Source organism: Sus scrofa, chromosome 13 (assembly GCF_054392235.1).
Source record: "Sus scrofa isolate SSC_HxYL_T2T_F1_AM1 chromosome 13, Sscrofa_HxYL_maternal_Yorkshire_Landrace_v2.0, whole genome shotgun sequence".
Classification (NCBI taxonomy): Eukaryota; Metazoa; Chordata; class Mammalia; order Artiodactyla; family Suidae; genus Sus; species Sus scrofa.
In genome coordinates, this window is record NC_139395.1 from 67,784,505 (window position 1) to 67,809,681 (window position 25,177).

The window sequence follows — 25,177 nt, forward strand, 5'->3', positions numbered from 1 at the left end:
CCACCTACCTGGACAGTGTCCTTAGCATTACTGAAACTCCTTATCACTACAGTGAAACGGCTTTTGCAGAATCTTTTTTAAAAAAAAATGTGTAGATAGAGATTTATATTTCAGTGAACAGAGCAACAGTCCTTTCAGGAAGTTAGTTCTATACCAACTGGGGAGGGTGAACATTGAGAAATGGAAAGGGAAGAAATCAAATCATCCACCAAGGGATTCAGTACTGTGGTCAACAATGCCTCTGCCACTCTGTCCCTGGTGGAGCATGAGGGGTGAAAACAGGGTAAGAAAGCTTCCTGGACTTTGGCCTGCCATTCAGCATCACCCAAGGACAGCAATCCCTGGAGATGCCAGGACTAGAGCAGACATGAAAGCAATTCCCTAGCAGTATCTCTGTAACATAAATTTACTATTAAGATACGTTATTTTGCTTTTTACCAATTCATTATATAAAATCTACAGTGTGAAAGAGTCTTCACCAAATACACGAATTTGGGGCAGGGGGTGGAGGGGTGACCAAGAGAAGCCAAAGAGACTCAATGGGAAATTCAAATCAAGAATTGTGCAAGACGACACCTGCCTTCTGGCCTAATAGAAAAATCAATCTGTCAGGTTTTAATTAAGTGCTCAGGCTAGAAATAAAAGGCGGCAGCTTCTACTTGGTCTCCTACCTAGTAGAGTCTTGATAATCAAAAGGCAGCTGGAAGTCGTATTTGTTACAGAAATGGTAAATATGTGCAGAGATGACTCACTGGCTTCAGGGCGGCAGTGTATTTCGTAAATAAAAGGTGGAACAAGATGAATCTCATAAGCTTGTTGACAACGATCTCTGTGAATAATGACATTTGGAAGTCTAAATGATGTTGTATTAGAACATCTTACTGAAAATGTGCAAAAAACAAAAAAAAAAAAAACAAAAAAAAAGCTAGGAGCACAGGGGATGGGGCAGTAACACTTTCTAGCCTAGCAGCCACGTGGAGTCAATAAATGAACAAATGGGTGAAAAAGTGAACAAATGAGGGATAAGTCAATGAATGAATGCATCCAGGTGTTACTTGCATGCACATCACTAAAATACCTTCATTCTCCAGTCTACTTGATCTAATCTCTAAGAAACGCACAAGGTCCTGCACGCTCACATGGCCCACGGACCACAAAGGAGACAGTTAAAAATCCTGACCAAGCCCGGGTGCATCTGCATCTGCGTCCACAGGTGTGGCTCCATGGATGGGAAACAGCTCAGGCGACATGGTTCGTGATCACTGCGGGGAATTAGCTGGCACGAGTGCGGTCCCTCTTCTCAACCCGCTCCGTGCACCGCCAGCTCATTCTCCAACCATCCTAGCCGAGGTGGGGAGATAGAGACGTCGACAACAGTGCGTGGATTACAAGTTAATAACTGGTTTGTACGTGGTGAGCCGTCCTGAGCGGCTGGGTGGCTCCCCTAGGAATGAAACACCAGACACCTTGCCAGGGAAAAATAATACAGACGGGCTGCGTAAACACATTCAAATCCCAAACCTGACTATAAAACCCTTGTGTAGTCTAACGTTTGACCCAACTAAAGTATCATTTCCAGTCCCTGTAGTATGAAAATTAAGGTTGTTGTGAAGAGACAATTTAACAGGCAATCTGGGAAATAACCAGATAAGAAGGCTCTAATGTCCACACCCTGAGACGGTCAGGGTGACTGGGGACTGGCAGGGCATCTGCTACCAGAACTCCTTTTCCCCTCCTTTCCTCACTCCGGACCAGACCTGCGAGTGGGGAGGCTGATGCTCTTCACTCTAGAAGAAGCCCCGGGCCAGCAGTTGCATCTGAAAGAGCATCCTCCTGAAGGTGGTAGGCAGACACTGGTGCCACCCTGCTTCTGGCAACCTTTAGCACCCTAAAAAAGGCTACAAAGACATAGAGAGTCCCTCCCCAAGCCTAGCCCATGGGTGCTCCTAACAAACCCATCACAGCCCTGCCCAGAAAAACACACACACGCCTTCGCCCTGGGCTCCCAGAAATGGCCTCTGTGTCAGCTTGCAACACTTCCTCTGGGCATTCAGAGTCCCCTCAAAGTGCCATTGTGTCAGGAAGAGCTATTGTGAAGGTTGATGGGAAGAGGGGAGCACAGGCCAGTGCGGGGAGAAAAGTGGGGAAAAGTTGGAGGAAGCAAGAAAGCAAGGGAGGTAAGTTTTCAAATCGACCCAACTCATGTTATTACGTGTGTGTTTTTTTGTTTGTTTGTTTGTTTGTTTTTTTTGCTGTACCCATGCCATAGAGAAGTTCCTGGGCCAGGGTTCAAACCGACCCCACAGCAGTGTGAAGTGTGAATGCTGAAACCTTAACCACTGGGCCATCAGGGAACTTATCATCACACTTTTTTTTATCTTTTTTTTTTTTAGGGCCTTACCCGCAACATACGGAGGTTCCAAGGCTAGGGGTCAAATTGGAGCTGCAGCTGCCAGCCTACACCATGGCCACAGCCACTCAGGACCTGAGCTGCATCTCTGACCTACACCACAGCTCATGGCAATACTGGATCCTTAACCCATGAGTGAGGCCAGGACTGGATTCATGTCCTCACGGATACTAGTCGGGTTCATTACCACTGAACCACAACAGGAACTCCTATCACACATTTTAAAGAGAAAGGAGGGAGTGAACTGCCAAAACCCAGTTCTAATAAACCACTTCAAGTACCAAGAATCATTCTTATGAATAATAAACTATCACCAAAACTCAAGTGTTTATGACAAGCCCAAAGCTCTGGTAAATGCTCTGCATATATATTTGCTTATTTATGCTGCCTGTCAATCCAAAGGCTAGCACTATTGCTGCCACTAAGAATCCGGGTCCCTAAGGCTCAGTTGCTCGGTTCAGGATGCCCAGAGGACCGAGGGGCAGAGGATCCATGCATATTTCAGGAGAGAACAAAAACTACCTGGCCCAAGGTAAAACATTCCAGAGTCCTTCAATTCTGTTGAAATTCTAAAACTTGGTACCACCAGCAAAAAAATCCATTCTTTTCTTCCAACCCAGCAGGACTTGAACCAGCTTATAGACGAAGGAAAAGCAAAACCCACCATGAACAGGATTAGCTTCCATCACAGGACCTTGCAAAATGTTCAGAGGAGACTGATATTTTACACTCAACGGATCTTACAACCCAGAAAGAGGAATGTGCTTTAAAAGAAATTTACAGCCCAATCTGGATTCAGTCATGGAGAGAAAGCCAAGATCTCCGAGTGGGTGGCATAGGAGGGCCACAGCCTGTCATGCCTGCCCCAGCCCTGTCCTCATCCTCCTGTTGCAAAACAGTGAAGCCCTTCCAGTGTGTGAATTCCAAGCAGGGCCAGCTTCCTGGGGTGTGACTACAAAAGGCCCCCTGCTCTGAAAGGCCATGACTTGGTTTAAAGTTCTATTGTCCCCTTTTTGAAATTCTTAATATTTACCAAGGAATCCCACATTTTAATTTTGCACTGGGTCCCATAAATCAGACAGCTGGTGTACTCCCACTTTTTGTTTGTTCTTTGAGTTTTCAAAAGCTACACGAGCCTGGGATTTTACGTCTACTTTTTTTTTTTGCAGATATCACATTTCATGGGCTATTTACAGTCTAGATAACTTGGCATTGTTGTTGTCATAGATTTTTTTTTTTTTTTTAAGGGCCACACCTATGGCATATGGAAGTTCCCTGGCTAGGGGTCTAATCAGAGCTGCAGCTGAGGCCTACACCACAGTCACAGGAACACCGGATCCAAGCTGTGTCTGTGACTTATGCCCCAGCTTGTGGCAATGCTGGATCCTTAACCCACTGGGTGAGGCCAGGGATTGAACCCACGTCCTCATGGATACTAGCCAGGCTCTTAACCTGCTGAGCCACAGCAGGAACTCCTGTTGTAGATTTTCCAAAGTTGATACTGAATACACAGAGCATACATGTCTTCACATCACCCCTAATCCATGTTCCAACCTGTGAATCCCATGTGCTCCATATAACCGACTGTTCAGAACCTACAGAAGAGCAAAGATGTCACTGAGTGGGTTTAATGGAGCAAGGATGGGACCAGTGCATTTCTAACAAGGAAGGACTGAGACAATCTGAACCACTAACAGACCATCAACCTTACCCTATTTCATTCACAATGCAATACACCCCTCCCAAGCACAGGCACACGGAGGTATAACATATGTACCCAGAGACAGTTCTAATAGCTCCAGAGGCCTGTACTGGATTCTTGGTCTCACATTTGTTACAAACATCAAAGACACAGGTTGGTCCTGATGGTGCTGTCCTCAAACAGGGTCTCTTCGCAGAGGAAGAAAATACAAATGCATATGCTGGAAGGCCAAGTACAGGCGTTACCTCCAAGACAGTGCAGGATCAGTACCAGACCACTGAAATAAAGCAAGCATCACAATAAAGCAAGTCAAAAAGTTTTCAGTTTCCTGGTGTATATCAGTTATGTCCACATGGAGCCTACGGTGCAAGAGCATTGTGTCTAAAAAAACAAGGTACATAACCTTCAATTTAACATACGTTATTGCTAAAAAAAAAATGCTGCCCAGTACTTGAGGCTTTGGCGAGTCATAATCTTTTCATTGTAGTCACAACAAAGATCACTGGTAAAAACCCACCAGAATAAATACAACAGTAATAGAAAGTTTGAAATATGGCAAGAAATTCCCAAAATGTGACACAGAGACACAAAGTGAGCAAATGCCTTTAGAGAAAAGGTTCTGAGAGTCACTTGACATAGAGTCGCCACAGACCTTCCAATCGTTAGAAACGCAGCATCAGGGAAGCACGATAAATCGAAGTACAATAAAATGAGGTATGCATGTAGTTATTAACAACTGTACAGAAGAAGATTTATGATACACAAAAATATCCGGGATATAGTGTGGAATAAAAGCATGTTTTTAAAAAAGGTATATGGAGCATGATTTGTATGCTGTGGGGTTTTAAATACAAATACATACACAAACACACACACTTAGATATGTGTGCCAAAGCAGCTGTCTACACTCACATGTGTATATAAATCCAATCCATAAGGATGGGTGCTATTGTGGGAGACAAGGCTGGATTTGATCCCAGTGCCTGTCTTAGTAAAAAGTAGGTTCCCCTCACTGAACCACAGTCGCCTCACAGATAAAGGCGTGGCTGTGCTCAGTCCATCACTGAGGTCCTTCGCAGCTCTCACAGGTCCCCACTCTGGGGGTCAGAGCAGCCTAAGACATTCCTCCACTAATACCCCAAGTCTCAAGAGCAAGTGCTTCCTTATTCTGACAAGAAACTTTAATGATCACTTGGCTGGAGAAAAGAGAAAGAAAGACTACATATTCTTTAAAAAGATATAGAGATGGATAATGGTTATGGATATCATACAATGCAGGAATAATTTTTTTTTTTATTTTTACGGCTGCACCTGTGAGGTTCCCAGACTAGGGGTTGAATCAGAGCTGCAGCTGCCAGACTACACTACAGCCACAGCAAAAGGGAATCCAAGCCACATCTGCAACCTACACCACAGCTCACAGCAACACCAGATCCTTAACCCACTGAGCGAGGCCAGGGATCGAACCCATATCCTCATGGATACTAGTCGGATTCATTATCATTGAGCCATGACAGGAACTCCAGGAAGGCTTTTAAAAAAATTTTTTTTAATGTCTCATATGGAAGTTCACAGGCCAGGGACTGAATCTGAGCTGCAGCTGTGACCTACACAAGAGCCACGGCAACGCTGGATCCTTTAACCCATGGCATGGGACTGGGGATGGAACCCACACCTCTGCAGCAACTTGAGCCACTGAAGTCAAATTCTTACCCACTGTACCACAGTGGAAACTCCCAAGTCTTTATCTTTTAGAGCGGTTTAAGGTTTACAGCAAAATGCAGGGGAAGGTAACAAGATTTCCCATACATATCCACATACACGCCTAGCCTCTCTCATCATCAATCTCTCCCACCAGAGTGGTACACTGGTTACAGCGGGTGAATCTACACGACATACCCTATCACCCCAAGTCCATGGTTTACATTACAACATTATGGTTTACTCTCGGTGCTGTACATTCTACGGGTGTGGACAAATGTACAATGACACGTACCTGCTGTTATGGTATCATACAGCTTATTTTCACTACCCTAAAATTCCTCTCTGCTCTGCCTGTTCACCTCTCCCTCCCCTACCTCAGCAACCACTGATCTTTTTACTGTCTCCAAGTTTTGCCTTTTCCAGAATGTCATATAGTTGGAATCACACAGTATGTAGCCTTTTCAGATTGGCTTATTTCACTTAGTGATATGTATGTAAGGTTCCTCCACGTTCTTTTCACGGCTTAACAGCTCGTTTCTTTTTACTGCTGAATATATTCCACTGTTTGGATGTACCAGAGTTATTACTGATGCATTCACGTACTGAAGGACATCTTGGTTGCTTCCAGGTTTGGGCAATTATGAACAAAGCTGCTGTAACCACTCACCGGCAGGTTTCTGAGTGGACCTAAGTTTTCGACTGCTTTGAATAAAAACGAAGGAGGGTGACTGCTGGATCGCCTGGTAAGAGGATGTTTGGTTTTCTAAGAAACTGCCCAACCATCTTCCAAAGTGACTGAACTATTTTCTTACCCCATCGGAAATGAGAGTTTATTTTTTTGTTTTTTATTTTATTTTTTTTGTGTGTCTTTTTAGGGCCGCACCCGCGGCATATGGAGGGTCCCAGGCTAGGGTTCAAATCGGAGCCGCAGCAATGCCAGATCCAAGCTGCATCTGCGACCTACACCACAGCTCAAGGGCAAAGCCGGATCCTTAACCCATTGAGCGAGACTAGGGATCGAACCCAAAACCTCATGGTTCCTAGTCGGATTTGTTTCTGTTGCGCCATGACGGGAACCCCAGAGTTTATTTTTTAAAACATTGTTTCTGAGATATTGTCAGACTCATCCCAACCCAGCGATGAAGGATCTTTTCCATGGCACAGTGGAAGTTCAAGGGAAATGTTTCATCCTTTTTAAGCCTCCACTCAGCACCCCTACCACATGGTACCTGGTCAGGATCCTTGGGGTTTTCCCATGCTGGAGGAGAAGGCTTGTGGTGAGCCAGGCTCTGTGACCACCCGTGATCTGAATTACGCACAGGTGTTCGAAAAGACAGGGAGATCCAGAATAATTAAGAGCATTAAGCGATCATCTTAGCCCAAGGAGGCAGTTGAAGGAAAAAAAAAAAAAAAAAAAGAACAGAGTTTGGGCAGTGCTTTGGGAAATAAATTCCACAGTCTTTCACCAAGTTGAAATCTTGGCTTGGGACACACATAAAAATGAGCCTGGCCTGATCTGAGCTCCTAGTGGACATCTGCCAGATCACAAAAGTTGACCCAGTTGGCCTGTCTTCCCGCAGAGAAGGCCACCGCTGGAAGGGCAGATGGTACGGCTGGTAAGAACCAACACGGATGGACAGGGCCACGGGCAGGAAAATGGCAGAATACGGCTGGTGTGAGTCAGGCTGGGAACCTCTCCTAGGAAGAGACCATTTTTATAGCACATAAAAAAAAATTACATCACATCGGCCTTCGATCTGACTTTCTTCTTTCATAGACTTCAATCGCCCTGTCTTTACATCCTATAAAACATAGCTAATTACTCTTTTATTTTCTCTCTTATCACTTGGTACTGCTGTGCAGGAGTAAAACAACTGCGGACACCGCTCAGGAAAGCGTGTCTTTTAGGGACAGTTGCATTGGAAACCCCTCTGCCACAAAGAAGGCAGCGCCAGTGTTTTCCCACAAGGGTTCAGGAACCTGGAAAAAGATGCTAAGTTACAAGTATGACTTCTCCTTAAATAAACCATTACCAAGTATAACTTTATTTGTTATGAGAAACTCCAAAAAATTTTAAAATTGAAGCCAGTGTTTAATGGGTAACACTGACTCTAATGGTCCCTGTTTAACACACACCCATCTTTTAAAAAGAGCATTGTCCAAACATTCCCCTTTTGTTATATTTTTCTCCATTCTTGAGGGAAACACTATCTACCTTTACACTCATATTGTTTAACATCCCGGGTCATTTATGCTATTTACTGAGTATCCGATATTCCTAATAAAATGTCAGTACAAATATCCAAGTTGCCTAGGAGGAGGGAGGAAAAAAAAGTTTTTCCAACCTTTCCTGGCTGGTCAAGGTAAACATTTCTATGGCCCGAGTCGGTCGGCCATGCTGACACAAATGCCTTTTATCTTTCCTCTTAAATCACAAAAGATGATCATTTTACTCAGCAATGAGCCTAACTAAATCGAAACTCTGTACACAGCAGAATTAAATATGTTCTCTCTACTCAAGATGAACAGTGTATTATTTATCACTAATATTTAATGACAAAAAACCCTGATAACTCTCTCCGATTATACCACTGATTTCATCTAGTTCCACATCATCGATTCTTTTGGTCATTAGCATAATCACAGAGCACCAGCTCTGGCTTATGCAGCAAGTTTGATAACAGAGCTGAAAGAAGACACACACTATTTTAAAAACATGTTCCGATTTTCATCTAAGTATATCTTTATTTATGTGGCTTTCTTACCATCACGATGCCAGCCCTTGAAAATATGCAGAAGTCCCTTTCTCCACTGAAGAACAAGGTGCCTCTATCATACCAAGGATAGTGAAGTATAAAGTGCCTGTTAATTAAACATCGCTTTTTAACTTGCTACCCTGCATATGTAACTGTTAAGTTCTAAGCCGAGCCTTTAAAATAAGAATGAGAAAATGGCTAGGCTCCTTCAAATGAACGCCTCATCTTTTTTTTTTTTCCTCCTTAAATTTAAGAGATCAGCCACTGGATATATTATTTTTTTAAATCACATTCCCTGGTAAACGTTTCACTTTAAAGTTTTTCCCCTCAAAAAAAAAAAAAAAAAAAACCAGCAAAATAAAACAAACAAAACACCACACTGGCAAATGCACACATTATGAAGATGGAGTCAGGACTGATGGTTTTACCTCAATCCTACATTTTCAATGTATGGAACTGCAGAACGCTGCAGGGTTTTAAATTCAAGTGTAAAGAGCTTGTCATGAATTAATATTCAACACTTCAAAAGGTTCACATGGAAAAATGCATAAATTTCAGCCACATGCATTCACATCGATGACTTTTACATACTGACCAAAAACAACCAAATAAGCAAGTTACTAAAGAACACATACAAGAGGGTATCATCAATATACATCTTGAACATGCAGAAGAAAACTCTGTATTGGGGAAAATACACATGCATACGTATTAAAAGTATAAAGGAAGCCATGGGATGGGAGACAGGCAGCTGAGAGCAGAGGGCACCTCCAGGGGAGAAGCGGGGGAGGGGTAAGACATGCCAGGGGCCTCTACAACTGGATCAGAAGTGTGTTCTTCCTGAGGTTGAGCTGCAAGTACATGAATGCTCACTGAATTATTCTCTGAATTACATCGTCTTGTTGTCTTACACATTTCATAATAAAAGTGGCAAGTTATAAGCGTGTCGTTTTAGAGAAAGAGCTTGTAAATATCTGCCAGCTTTCCTTCCTCAAATATTGCTCTCAACTCAAAGATCAAAGTGCTTGAGGCCAAGGCATCGCTTTTTATTCAACAACTGAGGCACCTGTTACAAGACTAGAGCCCCGCATCCCAATATAAAATCCATTTGCACCATTTCCAAAAGTGCTTATGACGACCTTAAAGATGCCTTGCACTCCGGTCCTCTGCTATGGCAAAGTAAGTCCTCTCTGACCCAGAGATAATTTCTCTAGCTAGTGACAAAGACTGTCCTGCTTCCTGACTGAAATAAATAACAACAAATACAGAAAAGAGAGCTCACTTTAAGGATTTTTTAAATCCTTAAAAGGTGCTCCCCCCAGTAGTGTTCGGGAAGAAGCAGCTAGAACCACACTTTGTGTATGGTCTGGGGACAGAGGGGTCTAAGAGAAAGATCCGTGTTTGGCCAGAAGGGGAGCTGACTCCCCCACACCCCATGCCCATCCTCACCCCAGAACATTGAAACCTTGTGCTGCCGCTGCCAGGAGGACAGTGGGACAAAAGGGAGAAGCACCCCCAGTGAGCGGCGAGGGTGGCGTGCTCCTACAGGTATAAGAATTTGTTGCAAGCTTACCCAAGTTACCACGGCGCGTTTACTGTCAACATGCATCACGCTGCAACAAAAGCCATTATTTAGAAAATAAGGTGAACACATTCAAGCGGCTGAACCCTTCCTAAGCCTGGAGAAGGCACACAGAACAGTGGGTCTGCAACAACACGCCTGACGAAGGCCATGAAAGAAAACCTGAGACTGAACCATTTGCTATGGGAAGAGATAATCTTCCCCAAAATAACTGACAGTTACATGTGGACAGCAATATAGTCTCTACAGAGGCCCCACCCTCCCCTCTCCAGGTTCAACTAGCTTCCTGCCCAATCGTCAAACACAGCAAAGTTTCTATTAGAAAATTTCTCTAATACGTTAGGGCCTGTCACTGATTCCCTAATGATAAATCAGTTGATTACTTAACCTTTCTTAATGAAATGATTAACACCCTTTCAACAAACAAGGTGGAGTGATTTAACATCATGCTATAGATTTTACCCACTGGTGACAGAAGTAGAAAGACCATGTGGCTTCTACAATGTACCTTCTATTTTTTCCCATCAGTTCCATTTTTCATCTTTTATAGAAATCCTTTATGTGAGGTTAGATACACTCTCATTTGAAAAACCGGGCCCATCAGAGATATTTTTTAAGCACTTCAGGGTCTTAACAGAAATAAAAGAACTCTGTATTACAGGAATATTCCAAATGCCCCCCAAATCGAGAGCCAAAGCAACTGTGAAGTTCTAAACATAAAAACAATTGCAAACTTTTGGCTACCTATTAAAATCAAACTGCACCCAAAGTCAAGTGGAAAAAAATTTTCATTTTAGGTGAGGGCCTCTTGGACAAACACTTTACTGCTGGGTAACTTCAAAAAGCACATCACTAATACAGATGAAAAATGTCTACACAACTTTTATTTAAATAACTCTTTTGATCTTAGTGGATAGATCTTTAGCTGAAGCCCTGAATATTTAAACAAGCCTCCTTAGCATTTTCTCTTTCTTTATCTCATAATCTTGGAGGGTGCATTTGTCTTAGGGTTCTGCTTGCTTTATTTATGTGGCATCCTTGACGAGGCTACTTCCATCAATAATCCTGCAGGTCCCATTATGCACAATGATAGAGAATTTCCCAAGATGCCTAGGGAAATCCACATACTTATACCAGCAGGGTTAATCTAGTGGGTAAACAGTTCGGATTTTTAAATTAAGATGAAATAGAGAAAAAAAAAATTCCCAGAAAGCCATTTGACACTAATTGGTAGCTACAATGTGACAACGCCCATTGGAAACACGGATGCAAGCAAGGCAGAATTTGAAAAGAAATGTCTGGTACTTAGTGAAAACTACCCATGTTCCACATTGTTCCTACCACTCAGTGAAACTGTGAGGCTCTTGTTCTTCCCCTATTTCTCTAAGAATCTAATGTTTCTTTTAGTGCTGGACTCTGAAAAGGAAACCTGTATTCCTTTCTTAGGTTTCATGAAGTCCAAACAGTCAAGTGAAACCCTTAAGAAGAGCTGTAAGCTTTCCTCCATTTCTGATCACTGAGGAGCCAGTTCTCCCACTCTGGTGGGCATGAGAATCAGACAGGGAGAGCTTTTTCAAAAAAAAAAAAGAAAAGGCTGGCCCCACCCTCCATAGGGCACATCCAGCGGCAATGTGATGATGACATCTGTGTGTGGAATAACAGCCCTGCTGTGATTCCAATCCTCGTGCCGTCTAAAAGCCACCAGCTTTGATTCTTACTAGAAATCCAAATACATTAAAAAGGATACAGGTCTCAAAACAAAACAAATTCATTGGTAAAATCCAAGTGAAGATCAAGATTTCAATTCCGGAATCTTTCAGAGCATAAATCACTTGGTGCTTGGGTCTCTGTTTAGTATACATCAGAATGACCAGTGGAGGTTTGTTAAAAATGCACATTTGCATGTCAGTCAGCAAGAATTCTGGCTGAAGCATGTGTATTTTTAATAAATCTCCCCCAACACACACACAGACATACACAATGATCTGGAAGCAGGTGAGGCAGGACTTGACTCCGAAACACGCTGAACTACTACCACCAGCCGCCCTCTTCCACATCACCGATGAGTATGGGTTGCCACCTCTGTGTTCACCTGTTCCCAGGAAAGGAAGCCTCCAAAATCTCTGATTGGGCATCGCCAACTCAATGGAGAGGCTCTGGGACAGGAGCAACTCATGCAAAAGTCACACCACTCCCCCGCACCAAAAGCTGCAATAACTGTCCTGAGAATATCAAGAATATCTTTAAAAGTCTCAGTAAAAACACAGCCCCAGTGCTGCTAGATCTCCAAGCTCAAGGACCATACCTTAAAAACTCTCCCTAATTCACAGACAGGGAACCGGGACCAGGGAAAGTGACATTATGACTCGAGTGTAGAACCAGGAGGGAGAAAAGGCTAGCTGAGAAATTCTATTTTTTAAGTTGATGCTGGAACTGTTATTCAGCATCCTAACAATAAAGCCGATCACACAAAATTAGCTAAAATCAGAGAATCTGGCCAACTGTGAATGTTCACCTGACTTGCTCCTAATAAACAAATACGTATCCAAAATGAAAATTCAGGAGAAAAATCTCTGTTCCATCCCAAGTAAATCTATTCTAATATAAAACAGGGACCCAATAATGCCAGACTCGGGCCCATTTTCCCCTTCAGTAAACTGTCGTATAAGACACTAGCTTCTGCTATCTTCAAACTGTTGAAATAAAACAGAATGACATGAGCTTTCTAGTCAATGATTCCTCCATTTCAGCTTTTTGTCTGAATTAGCAGCAACTAGAGGAAATAAACACATCCATGAGTGGTCCTGAAAACTAAACAGTAAACAGAACCCCTGAACACAATTTTGTACGTATTCATGCTCCTTTATTAAAAAAAAACTATTTTATTAAAAATGTGATTCAGAAAGAAAGCGCAATTAGCTTTGCACAGGCACTGACACGATGTTCCCGGACACACCAGACATATGTAAATATTTCGTGATATCAGTTCCAAGTGAGTAGACCTGTCAAGATATTTACAGGGCTTGACAGTACTTCTGTCTTTAATTAAATTTTTGTCTAGATACTTTAATGTAATTTAAATAGATTATTAGTTGTCAGGATCTAATATAAATTTTGTTTACGATTTAGTTACTTTAAGTACTCAGACTGAAGAAACTAATTTAACCCCATGTGTGAGCAGCTTCAAGCATCATGATGAGACCACTAAAAAGCTTCCCCTGCCCTTTGCACTCTCCCAATAATCTTAAATTACTACAACTTAATTGCAAATATGGAGGCACAAAATCGAGCCCCTCCCCCACTTTATAAAAACCAAAGAGCTTGGGGAGAGTCACACAGAAAAATCCATCTATACTTATTCGAGTTCCAGATTCTTTCTTCCAGACAGCTCCTTCTTTCAGTGGCTGCCTAGGTAGGACATGTTTTTCTCATGTTAAATCCCATAAAATAACTACCAAACACCTGTTGTGCACAAGGCAGGGCATATATTAAAAACTGGTGTCGGGGGATTTCAAAAAGAAAAACAAGTCTTGCAGAGACATCCTCAAGCTAATTTGGTTAAGAGATTTCAGGACTGGGTGCAACAGTGTGAGGAAAAGGATACAGCTTCCGGCACAACCTTCTTGTGAATGGAAGCTGACCTGCAAATAAGGCCCGAAAAATGCCTGTAGCACAAACTGGATGTAATTAATAAAAATAATTAAAGAAACAGAGAACACAACTGCTATGTACTTTACCCCACTGTTCTTCCTCCTTCCAGAATACCAGCCTTGTAGCCATTACTGCAAGAACATTATCTATGGGATGCAAAAGCAAAGCATTTCTTGAAATCAAACATTCCTTACAACATTTATTTTTAGGTTGGCAGCACAAGCCAAATCTACTTAATTTCCATTAACCACATCGTCACATGCACGTTGAAATAAACTATGTGGGTCCAGGGAGTGGGGGGGACACAACGTAAGTGTCATGCATAAAATACCCCATATTTGGCTAGGTTTTCCTCTGTTTCAGGAATTCGTCTCATCTCAAGCCTACTGACGTTCTAGTTGTTGGCACTTCTAACCTTAATTCATCCAAGCACCAAGGAAGAGAAATATTTTTAAAAATCAGTTTAAGATGACTCCTTGAAGAGCACAAGTGACTTGCAGACCAGCGTAACAAGGCACAAGCAAGACCGTTTAGAAATTACACCAGCCCAACTGCAAACCCACTTGGCTGGCTGGCTTGATTTACAAATTCAGTGTTTGATCACCTGGTAGGATTACTACCATCAACTAAAGAAAAAAAAAAATCTCCTACGAATAGTAAAAGTATATGTTGGCTCATGTATAAAGCTCACCTGTCTATTCAGATGCGTCTCTTAAGGTTATTTTCTTTAGAAAACAAACCCCTCCTTGCTTGAGACTTTTATACACTCCTGACCCAAAAAAACATACTTAAAAAAAAGAACAATACTGCTGGCTTAGCAAAAATGACATTTACTATGACGGAATTCTATTAAGGAGTATGAATACTCCTTACAGGAGTACCACCTGTGCAAATCTAGCTATGCTCTGGAAACCCCTTTTCAGCCCTAAAGAAACAGCTCAGGCTCAGGGCCTTGAAGTTGCAATTAAATTGTAGTAATTTAAGATTATCGGGAGAGCAAAGGGCAGTGGGAGCTCTTTGGAGGGCTTGCCTCCCCACTTAATGCTCTTCAGTCAGGGGTTAAATGAGTTTCTTTAATGTAAGTACCTTAAAGTAACTGAATCATAAACAAAATTTATACTATTTCTGACAGCCTGCAATCTATTTAAATTTTATTAACGTGTTTCTGAAATTATTTTTAAAAGACAGAACCATTGTAATGCCCTGTAAATATTCCTGGCATGGCCACTGAAAAGGAATTGGTACTTTAGAACACCTAAAGTGAATAACACATACATTTGGGGGGAGGGGGTACAGAATCTTTACAAGATAACATTTCAAAAGTGAGGTTGAGTCTGAAAGAAAACATGAAAACCAAATAAACAGCCCAATAAGACTGGTTGCAAAAAGGAAGCTGGGTTCAAAAGAAGTTGTCACATCTGTTCTATTCTCCCTTCTCTTCCTTTATATAGGCATTGGACATGCAGTGGTATAAATATATTTGTTTAGGAAATATCACAATTCTTCTGTTGATTTAAACATCTGCTGAAAACAGACATATACTTCAACAGAGACTACGAATGCAAATATACAAGGCCCGGGGTAGAGTCTTAAGCAAGGAAAAACTTAGTAACAGAAAGCCATGCCCAGGCTCAATATTAACCCAGTTAACTTTTGTTATTGTTGGTACAAATGATTTAACTAGAAAATATTTATAGCTTTTTTAAAAACATTACATATTGCAGAAAATTGCCTAATAGCATCCATGTGTATGTTTAACTCACATTGTTTAATGATACAATAAAAGGTATATCCAATAAAAGCTACAGACTTTGAAACATGTTAGGCACTCTAGTTATGAAATTCTGGCTTAAAAAAACATAGTGCTTACTATATGATCAACATTTGTTAATTAAAAATGCAATTCTTAAATGATAATTATTTTTATTCTTTTCCACGCGTTTATGTGTCCTCTTTGCTATTTTGTTCTACTTAATTTAAAACGACATTTAATTTGGGGAGAGTTTATAGCTTTAAAAAAAGTGTTAGACAGTTTATACTCTAGGATTTAAATATAAACACAAAATCTTTCAGACATCACCAGCAATACAACCCCCTTAATTTGAGACAGTTAATTTGAAAAGTCGATGTTTCTTTCATTATACTTTGATAAACCTGTAAAAACAAAATGCTAAAGTAATTACTGTTACTACTCCCTTTAAAAATGTAAAGCAGTTAAATTTTCCTAGACAACAAGCAAGGACAAGTTACAGAGAATTTGAATAAAAGTAGCAACATGGTCATGTTGAATGTCAATCTAAAAAAAGAGGTTATGTCTAATCTGCAGAATGCTCCCTCTCGCCTCTTTAAATTCCAAGAGTGGGCTGACACAAAACTTCATCACCAGGGAATTTTTTTTTTTTTTTTTTTTTGAGCTTCACATCAGATTTAAACCCTCACATACAAAACCTTGGCTTCCCTGACAAGGCAGATCTTCTAAACTTGATGTGAGAAAACGTTATCTAACTCCAGTGTAGGAGTCTCATGTTGGTAAAAAGAATTCCAGTGCACAGTTCTGGGTAGCAAGACAGCCAGCCTCTGGAAGACTGCATTTCCTTTTAATGCCTTTCTGGGTGCATTCTCTTCATAAATAAGAATGCATATAAAAATAATAACTTATTTCACTACTCAGCATCTATAAAGAACCCAAATGCTGCCTGAAGAGGGACTGAGTATTTCCTTCGAAGTGAGCCTTTGCTTCCACAACAAAGATCAGCATTTGCAATGGTCCATTTCTGCATTAGTGAATATATAGCTTTGCTGCTTGATCGAATAGTCCAGGGTTCTCCATGTAGACCTCCTGACAACAACACAGCAGCAGTTCTGTTTGATCTCTCCTGCTTCCTTAATTTGGGTTGTCAAGGTTCAGCAGTTGGAGGCTGTTTACTTTACTTTTCAAAAAAAAAAAAAAAAAAAAACTGATTTTTTTTTTTTTTCTCTCTCTCTCATGCAATGACTAATCCAAAGACTGGGGGGGGGGGGGAGGGAGATGCAGCTAGTAGCAAGATGTTAAATGCCCCCTCCACACTGAGATTTTTTAGCTTACATCTTTTGAATGGTAACTAGATGAGTTCTTTTTTTTTTAATATTTTTCATGTTCTTTCATTATGAGATGTTTCAAGGAGGAAAGTCAGAGAGTGAAAAACTCATCTCTGAATCTGTGAGCCCAATTTTCTTTCCAGGCCTCAAAGAGATGGGTCTTTCCACTTTGGGAATCAAAACTCCAGTGGAATTCTCAAAAAGATTCAATACATTTCTCTCTGGAACCGAAAATAACAGCAACTCCTGTGTCTCAATTATACAGGATAACACCAGAAAGAAAACAGCTGAAGTCTCAGCATTTCTCTTCAAATTCTAGTTAAGACATCTTCCCCTAAACTGATTCTCACTGTGGAAAAAAAGAGAGGGTGGCCAGGGGAGGGAAAGGAGATGAAAGGTAAAAATTTGGAGATACTCTTCAACATATTTTCAGCCAGAGAAAAATCCCTTAAACATCCCTCAGGTTTTCTCAGCTCAGCTGTTGTGCAAGCCCTAAATCCTGAAGCCTCCAGAAAAACCAAAGGTAAAGCGTAGATGGTTTCAATGTATAAACTCCTTTCAGAGGGAATACAGAATGGCCCTCCAACATTCAACAAACAAAAAAGGAAATCCAAACTTGGAAAATACCTGTGACTGGACAAGAGAGCAACACCAATCCCGCAGAAGTGGGCTGGAAAAGCTCAAATGCAACCAAATGAAGTGTTTATATTAATTTCATTATTCTGCCCAAGCTTCACAGATGAGGATGGGGGGGTGCGCAAAGGAAGAAATAAGTTTCATTTCGGGTTTTCTGGCCAAGCAAAAGAAAAAGGAAAACGAACGCGAAGGATGAGCCCAGACTAAATCAATACACTTTGTAATCAGCTCGGCAAGGGTATTTGGACACAATGACTTGGAAATAATTAATAGTTATAAAAAGGGGGAGTGGGGTGAGAAGGGGAGCTACGAATGTCATCATATTTTATCGGAGTACTTTATACTCGTTGCTAAACTTTGATCTCCAGATTTTCAGATTTAGGAAAGAAAGGGGGGGGGAGAAAGTCCAGTATTTCGAAGCACCTACCGGCTTGAGGATGGGCACATTCCTGGCTCCTACGCCTGATCGCTGCGCTCGCACCGCCCATGTTGGGGCTTTGGGCGCAGAGAAGCCCCGGGGTGCAGCCCGAAGCTCTAGGGTGCCCCTTCCCCCACCCGCCCCCGTCCTCGCCCCGGTGCCCAAGGCCGCCTCGACTTACCCGCGGAGTCCGAGGGGAGAGTGGGAGCGCCGCCTTCACGCCCGCGGAGGAGGCGCCGGCAGCACCATGGTCCCTGGCGGCGCCGCTGCCGCTGCCCCTTGCCCGCTTGTTCGCCGCGCGCTCTCTTCCTCTTGCAAACTTTCGGGTTCTGCGGTCGACAAGAAACCGGGGCGACCCTCAGCAAGTCTTCTCAATGCAGGTTGGGGGAAATTGAGGGGGGCGAGATAAGTGGGTAGGCTGGGGGGGCCAAGACCGAGCGGGTGGCGGGCTCGGAAGACCGGCGAGCGCGCGTGGAGGAAAGAGAGGATGTGGCTCAGGGATTCCCTACAAGGATTCCGAGACCGGGAAATCGGCCGGAGCCAAAGTCTCAGCACCTTCCCCGGGATCTTACAAAGTTGCAACAACAAAAAAGGAGGGGGGAGGAAAGGGGGAAAGGGGTGGGATAGGGAAACGATCGCAGGCGCAAGGTTTGAAGTTACAACTGTTTATTTAGTCCTTATTCTCACAGGGGGGCGGGAGCTGCTCGGCAAGACGGGCGGGGGGGGGGGGGTGGCTGTACGCAGCGATTTCGAAGCAAACACTTGGGAGGGGGGTATGCGACTTTGTTTCTGGGCGAGGAGCTCCCCGGCGTCCGCGTGTGTCACCGCCAGTCTCCGGGGACCAAGGCGGAGCTCACAACAGGTGGGGAGGGGGGCTCGCCGAGGGCCTAAAAGGAAAAGGAATCAAAGTTTCCGAGCGCGGCCGTGTCTAGGGAGGAGGGGGGCGGGAGGCGGGGGCGAAGTGGAGGCGGAAGCAGCGAATGACCGCGACCCGGCGGCAACTGGCAAACTCCTCGGCTCCCGGAGCCGCCACCGCGGTCCCCACCCGAAGCGCACGCACGCCCGGCTTGCCGGCTCAGCTGAGTCCTCTCTTCGGGGCAGGAATGTAGCGAGGGGAGCTTGGGAGAAAGGCGGCGCGCAGCCGAAGGACGGAGAGCCATGAGCCATCAGCCTCCAGGACAGGGCCGAAGGGACACAGCGACTCGCGCGCGTCTCAGGATAAATTGAGGCTTGAGAAATCCCCCCGTTCCCCAGGCTTGAGAGGGGAGTAGACCCAGAAAGTGCGTGCGGCGGAGTGCATCCAGGCTCGGCGACTCCCCTCAGCGCACCCTACTCCCAGCTCCCACCCGCGAAGTTGGCCACCGTGGTCTCCGACCCCTCGCGGGGAGGCTGGGTTGGCCCGGCCAAGCGCGCGTGGGGGTACGTGTCTAACTGGGGGTGCGCGGGTTTGTGTCTGAGTTTTCCCAGCTCCCAGCGGGCGTCGGAGGAGTGCCCCCGCCGCCAAGTTCGGGGCACCGCGTGCGTGGTACCACGGATGTCCCCAGCCGCGGGGCCTAGGGCGCAGATGTCCCTAGTCATTCTGCGGCGAAGCCCCGGGGGCACCAAGGGGGGCAAACACTAGCGAAGAGCGAAGGGAAAAAGTTTGCTCCAAGTCCAAACTTTGGGCTCCAAAGGCGCTCGGCGCGCCTCCCCTCCCGCAACTGACCCGACCCCGGGCCCAGCGCTCGCCATGCTCCTCGGAAGGCACCCCGACGCTAGACACCGAAAGTTGCGCCGGGCGGCCTGGGCTTATCGATTTCTCTCCCCGCGGCGACTGTGGAAAGCGCAGAACGAGGCGTGAAGGGGCCGAAGGGAAAGCGAGATCGCCTCCTCCCTGCCGCTGCCGCCGCCACCGTCCCCCCTCCCCCGCAACCCCTTTTGACTTATGGAAATGCACCCAAGAGTACGGGCGCCACCGGAGTCCTCTCCACGCCCGCGCCGGCGCGCAGCCCCCACCCACCCCTGAGCTCCGGCCCAACGCGGGGGAGAGAGAGGCTGCCTCTGGGGAGGGCTAGGGGAGATGCACGTGGAGCCTGGAGATGAAAAGTATTTTTTTCCTTTTTTCTTTTTCTTTTTTTTTCTTTTCTTTTTTCTTTTTCTTTCTTTTTTTCTTTTTTTTTTTTTTTGTGCTGGTTTTTGTTGTTGTTTAAAGTAGTCGGAAACAAGGCGGGAGGCGGCTTGGGAAAAAGTGGAGCAGAAATGGAAAAATACAAACTCACCCGCTGCAAATGGTCTCTCGGTGCAAACTAAGGTGTTTTCGGGCCTTTCCCCGCGCGCGCCCACTCCCGCCCGCGCGCGCACCCCGCACACACACTCGCGCACACGCACACACACACACACATACACACGCGCGCACACACGCACTCCCGGGCGAGGGCCGGGCCGCCGCGAGTACAGCATTCAGCCGCCACACAATAAATAACAATAGATTCCTCCGCTCCGGACTAGCTTCCCGGAGCCCAGCCAGCGGCGGCGGCGGCGGCAGAGGCGCGGGCAGCGTCGGGCCGGGGGCGCTCCCTAACCCACCCCGGGCCTCCGGCCCAGGCCCCCTCTCCGTCTCAGGCACCCCCAAACCGCCCCAGGGCGCTGCCTAACATTCCCCACTTCTCGGATCCACTGGGGCGCTAGCCCCCACCCACCTCCCCTGGCCTCCCGGAACAAATAAATAAATAAGGCGCGCGAGAGGCCAACACGTCGCGGAGGGAGATGTTGTTATTTTTTGCTGTTGTGCGTCCCTGACGTCACATCCACCTGCTGGGTAAACAACAAGGCTAGCAAAAAAAAAAAAAAAAATCGCAGTTGCCAAAGCAAGGGGGGAGGGTGTGCGGGGGCTGGGGGCTAGGTGCAGGGGAGCCGGGAGGTGGGAGTGCGGGGTGTCCAGACTGGATGGGGAAAAGAAGGAGGCAGAGCCCCGCAGACCAGAGAGGGGAAGGCCACGCCAGAGCAGTCCTTGGCAAAAGAGGGATCTGGCAAGACAGACCTGGAAAATAAGGGGCATGGGGGAGGGGGGATTCCTCAGAAGATGGGGAAAGGGGGGCCCATTCAGGCATGAGAAAAAGCCGAGAGAGAGAGTGTTAACAACTAGGGCCGAAGATGGGAATGCTAAGGCTATTTGCTTGGTTTCTGAGCTAAAAATACAGAAGGAAGAAGAGAGGATAGGCAGGGATATGAGGTTCCTCCAGTTAAAAGTGAAAGTGTTTTGCCATCAGTGACAGTTGAAGGAGGGGGAGGCGGAGTGGTGTTTCAACCCCCTTTCTCCTTCTCTCCCGTCCTCCCTCGGTCTCTCCTCTTTCTTTCTGCACTTTGTCCAATGAAAGAAGGCGAGTTCGGGAGGTGAAAGTTCAACAGAAGGACAAACCCCTGTTTGCAAGGAAACAGAAACCCGCCAGCGAGGGTCCACCTCCCCCCCACCACCAGGAGAGTGTAACGCGGGACGTTTTTCCCCCCTTCCTTGTCAGAGTCACTGCCGGAATGTGTAGTTAGATCCACTTTAGGCGAAAGTGGCTGCGAAGGGAGCTGTGCTCTCGGCCAAGGTTTCTCTTAGGAAAACGCCCAGGGGGCTAGCAAGTCAATCAGTTGTTTAACACAAATTACCTGCTCTCCCAGAGATCACTCAAATGGAAAAAGCTTTGTCCAATTTGAAAAAGCGAGATTTTTTTTTTCTTTTTGCCGCTTTAAAGTTTGGTGAAATTTAGAAATTTGAAGGAGTAAATGAGGAGCCTGAATGAAATGTTGTGAAATATGCATAAACATGTATAAAACAAAAGACGCAATTATTTTTTTCACTTTTATCAGCCCAGGGAAGACTTTTTGTTCCCCAAGTGTGACTTAAAAAAAAATATGGCTCTACGGCTTCTTTTTGCTGTTAACAAAAGTAATTTTTTTCAGACCCCCCCACCCCCACCCCAGATGCCACCAGCCTTCAAAGGAGCATTTCTAGCTATTGGCAGGGCAACTCTTTTTGAGAATGTATATCCAAAGTCACTCCTGCATATTCCTACAAAGTACTTGGGGGGCACGGGGGACACAAGTACTGTCCCTTTGGTCTTGAGTCCAATACAGTTGTATATAATAAATATTCTGAAAAGGTTACTATAAATTCTTTTGGATATAATGTTACAAATATTTTTAAGCATTCATTTACAGAATACTAAATCTCAATTTCAATCAAATCATAAGACTACCACTTTAAAATGGTATCTGTCTTGTGAGTTTAAAAAAAAAAAAAAAAAAAAGCCATCCACTGGTGATACAGAATAAAGCCAGAGATAGGGTGATTGTGCTAAGGTAATTCCAACATAGCAGAATTCATGCTGTGTAAGATTCCAGGCTAGCCAGGCAAGGATATCCATCGGATCTTTGAGACAAGAATCCAGATAAAGAAAATGTGTTTTAGTTCATATAGAACTTCCTAGCTTCTGAGAAGCTAGGGTTTATGTTGTCTTTGATTCAAGATATTAATTAAGACATGACATACCTTCCATGTTCTAGACCATATAGTAGGCACTGAGGGATGCAAAAATAAATAAAAATCCCTGCCCTTGAAGAATTCATTGTCTATAGCTGTCAGTAATAATATCTAATATTTATTGAATGCTTACCATGACCTAGACAATGATGTAAAAGCTTTATGTCAACTCAGTTAATCCCCCAAAACCCTTTGACAGTCACTGGAAATTCCATATGCTGAATTCACATGGAATTAAATGGAAATCTACAAAGTAGCCAGTCTCTGGGGGAGGGGGGTGGTTTTTCAATTCTACAATGTTTATGCCATATATAACATGCTTATGGTATACATCATGTTGCAGAATTATAACTCAGGGGAATAGCAGTTTATTTCAATGTGATGAAGGTATTCATCCTCTGTAAGGAACAATTCATGCTCTGATTTTGTTTTTCAGATTGAACAGTGAGTTTTTAAAAGAAAAAATTATTAGTATTACCCTACTAAAAGATCTTTAGATGGCCACAGATCTTATTCTGCATTTTACCTACCTTTAATTCTACTTTCACTTAGAAATGGAGGCCAAAATCAGATTGGCAACAAGTTTTGCAGACAAAAGGAAATCCTGGTTGTAAATCCCATGATATATTGTACCCAATTTTGTATATAATACTGTTTAATGTGCCGCCTTATTAAAGAACTCCACGTCCATTTGGCTTACATTAGAGGGAAACTTAACTGCAGCTTGACATACAGTTCATTTTCAACACTGTCACGTTACATTCATAGGGAGCACATTTTAATTTCTTTATCAGTAATCAACTGGAAGTTTCTTTTTGTTAAATTAAAGCAAGAAGGATTTTTAAATAAAGGGCATGGGGGTAGGACGCCACCTTTTGGTGGTAAAACAAATAGAAATCCCTTTTTAAACAGATGTTCCTGATATAATTTCATTTTTAATTACACCAAGGCAAAGGTGCTTGTCCTCATTTTGTTATATTTTAAGTATTAGGGAAAAAATTGTAAATTCAAAATTAGCAACCTAGGGCTAGCTGCAGCCAAATTTTCCCAAGTGTATCAGAATATCTGAGTGCCTGTCACATAGTATTAATTATATGTCAAACATCAACTTTGTTCTACAAATACTGTGTCAGTGAATATATGCGCATTTGGGGGAACAGAAACTGGAGTGGACATTGACCATAAATGAGATACCTGAATCTCTTGTAAGTTTAGAGCTAAATAGAAACTTGAAAATTGCCTAATTCAGTGTTTCTTAAACTACAGTTACCATCTTCCTAATTTTCACCATATCTACACAACGTAATAATTCTTGAATAATTAATATACTGCACTCATACAGTTATTATGGTAATTGTACCAAATATTTTCCTGTAAATCAAGCAACTTTTTATTTTTTCTATTATTTAAATGAGAAATCAGTATCACCCTCCATAAACTGAAAGCAATCACAGTGGCTACAAAGTCATTGATTTTTCTTTGTTAGTAAGAGTGGCCAAAAAACTAAAATTAGAATTTGTTTAAAAGGGAAGGGAGGCAAGTGCTGAGAAGTGTTAATGACATGAGTGTCAACAGAGAATTGCTTTAAGAGTTTTTAAAAAAAAAAAAAAAAAGATTGAAAGTGACTACAGGGGGAGTGTAGTTCTCAATATGTAATTCAATGTTACCTAATGCCAGTCCAGTGGCAAGACTCCTACTCTCTGAGAAACAGACATAGAAATATGTATATCCAATTACAGATTAGGAAGCAGAGGCCCAGGAAGGTTAAATCACCCTCCAAGGCCAAATAATTGGTTAGTGGCTAGAGGCAGATTAGAACCCAGGTGTCCTGAGTCAGCACCTTTGTGTCTTTCCATCTCACACCCTCCTTATCTTCACCAAAGTGAGGTGCCACCCGACCTTGGAAATTACAAACCCAACCTCAGAAATCATAAGCCCTGCCTGGTTTCTCAGAAGCAGCCAACTCACATACCCCTTTACAGACAGGAGAGAAACTGAGGCCACAAAGGCTCAAGATCAAGTTCCACAACCTACTCACCCTCCCCTCTCCCCCAAGTGTGGCAGCAGTCCAGGCATGGGTAAACAGCGAGGCGAGGGTTGGCAGGAGAGAAGGAGAGTTAGTAAAAGTGGTCACACTTCTCTAGATGAAAGCTTTCCTCCTAAGCTTCCCTCCTAGAAGAGAGAAGCGACTAACGAAAATCAGTGTTTCACAGTAAGTGGCAAGAGAAATGGATCCTCTGTGTTGTGATGTGGTCCTAAGTCCACATCAGAAATCAACAGAGGCTCTCCTGTTTTAAAGTACAGTTGAGGAGTTCCCGTCGTGGTTCATGGGTTAGCGAACCCAACTGGCATCCATGAGGACTTGAGTTCGACCCCTGGCATCACTCAGTGGGTTAAGAATCCGGTGTTGGCTTGAGCTGTGGTGTAGGTTGCAGATGTGGCTCAGATCCTGCATTGCTGTGGCTGTAGTGTAGGCTGGCGGCTACAGCTCTGATTGGACCCCTAGCCTGGGACCCTCCATATGCCACGGATGTGGCCCTAAAATGACAAGAAAGAAAGGAAGGAAGGAAGGAAGGAAGGAAGGAAGGAAGCAAAGAAGGAAGGAAGAGAGAAAAAGAGTCAGAACTTGGTTTCTACTCGTTCGGCATCCTCAGATTCAACCCACTGTTTTGGGGACTCAGTGGGTCGAATCCACGGATGGGGAACCAGAGAGTAGGGAAGCAGCAGATTTGA

The 25,177-nt window shown here is 43.9% G+C and overlaps 2 protein-coding genes across 7 annotated transcripts in view; both read right to left on the reverse strand.

Moving 5' to 3' along the window:
- FOXP1 (forkhead box P1) overlaps positions 1–18,190 on the reverse strand; it is a 624,214-nt gene extending 606,024 nt beyond the window's left edge. For all 6 annotated transcript variants that reach the window (XM_084989002.1, XM_084988996.1, XM_084989016.1 and 3 more), the window contains exon 1: positions 18,119–18,190. The gene's annotated coding sequence lies outside the window, so the exon portion shown is untranslated. The remainder of the gene's footprint in view (positions 1–18,118) is intronic.
- EIF4E3 (eukaryotic translation initiation factor 4E family member 3) overlaps positions 16,212–25,177 on the reverse strand; it is a 153,808-nt gene continuing 144,842 nt past the window's right edge. Inside the window, exons 7-8 of the mRNA XM_084989023.1 lie at positions 18,119–18,266; positions 16,212–16,735 (exon numbers count right to left, since the gene is read on the reverse strand). Coding sequence (XP_084845149.1) covers positions 18,154–18,266 — 113 coding nt within the window. The 3' untranslated portion in view covers positions 16,212–16,735; positions 18,119–18,153. The remainder of the gene's footprint in view (positions 16,736–18,118; positions 18,267–25,177) is intronic.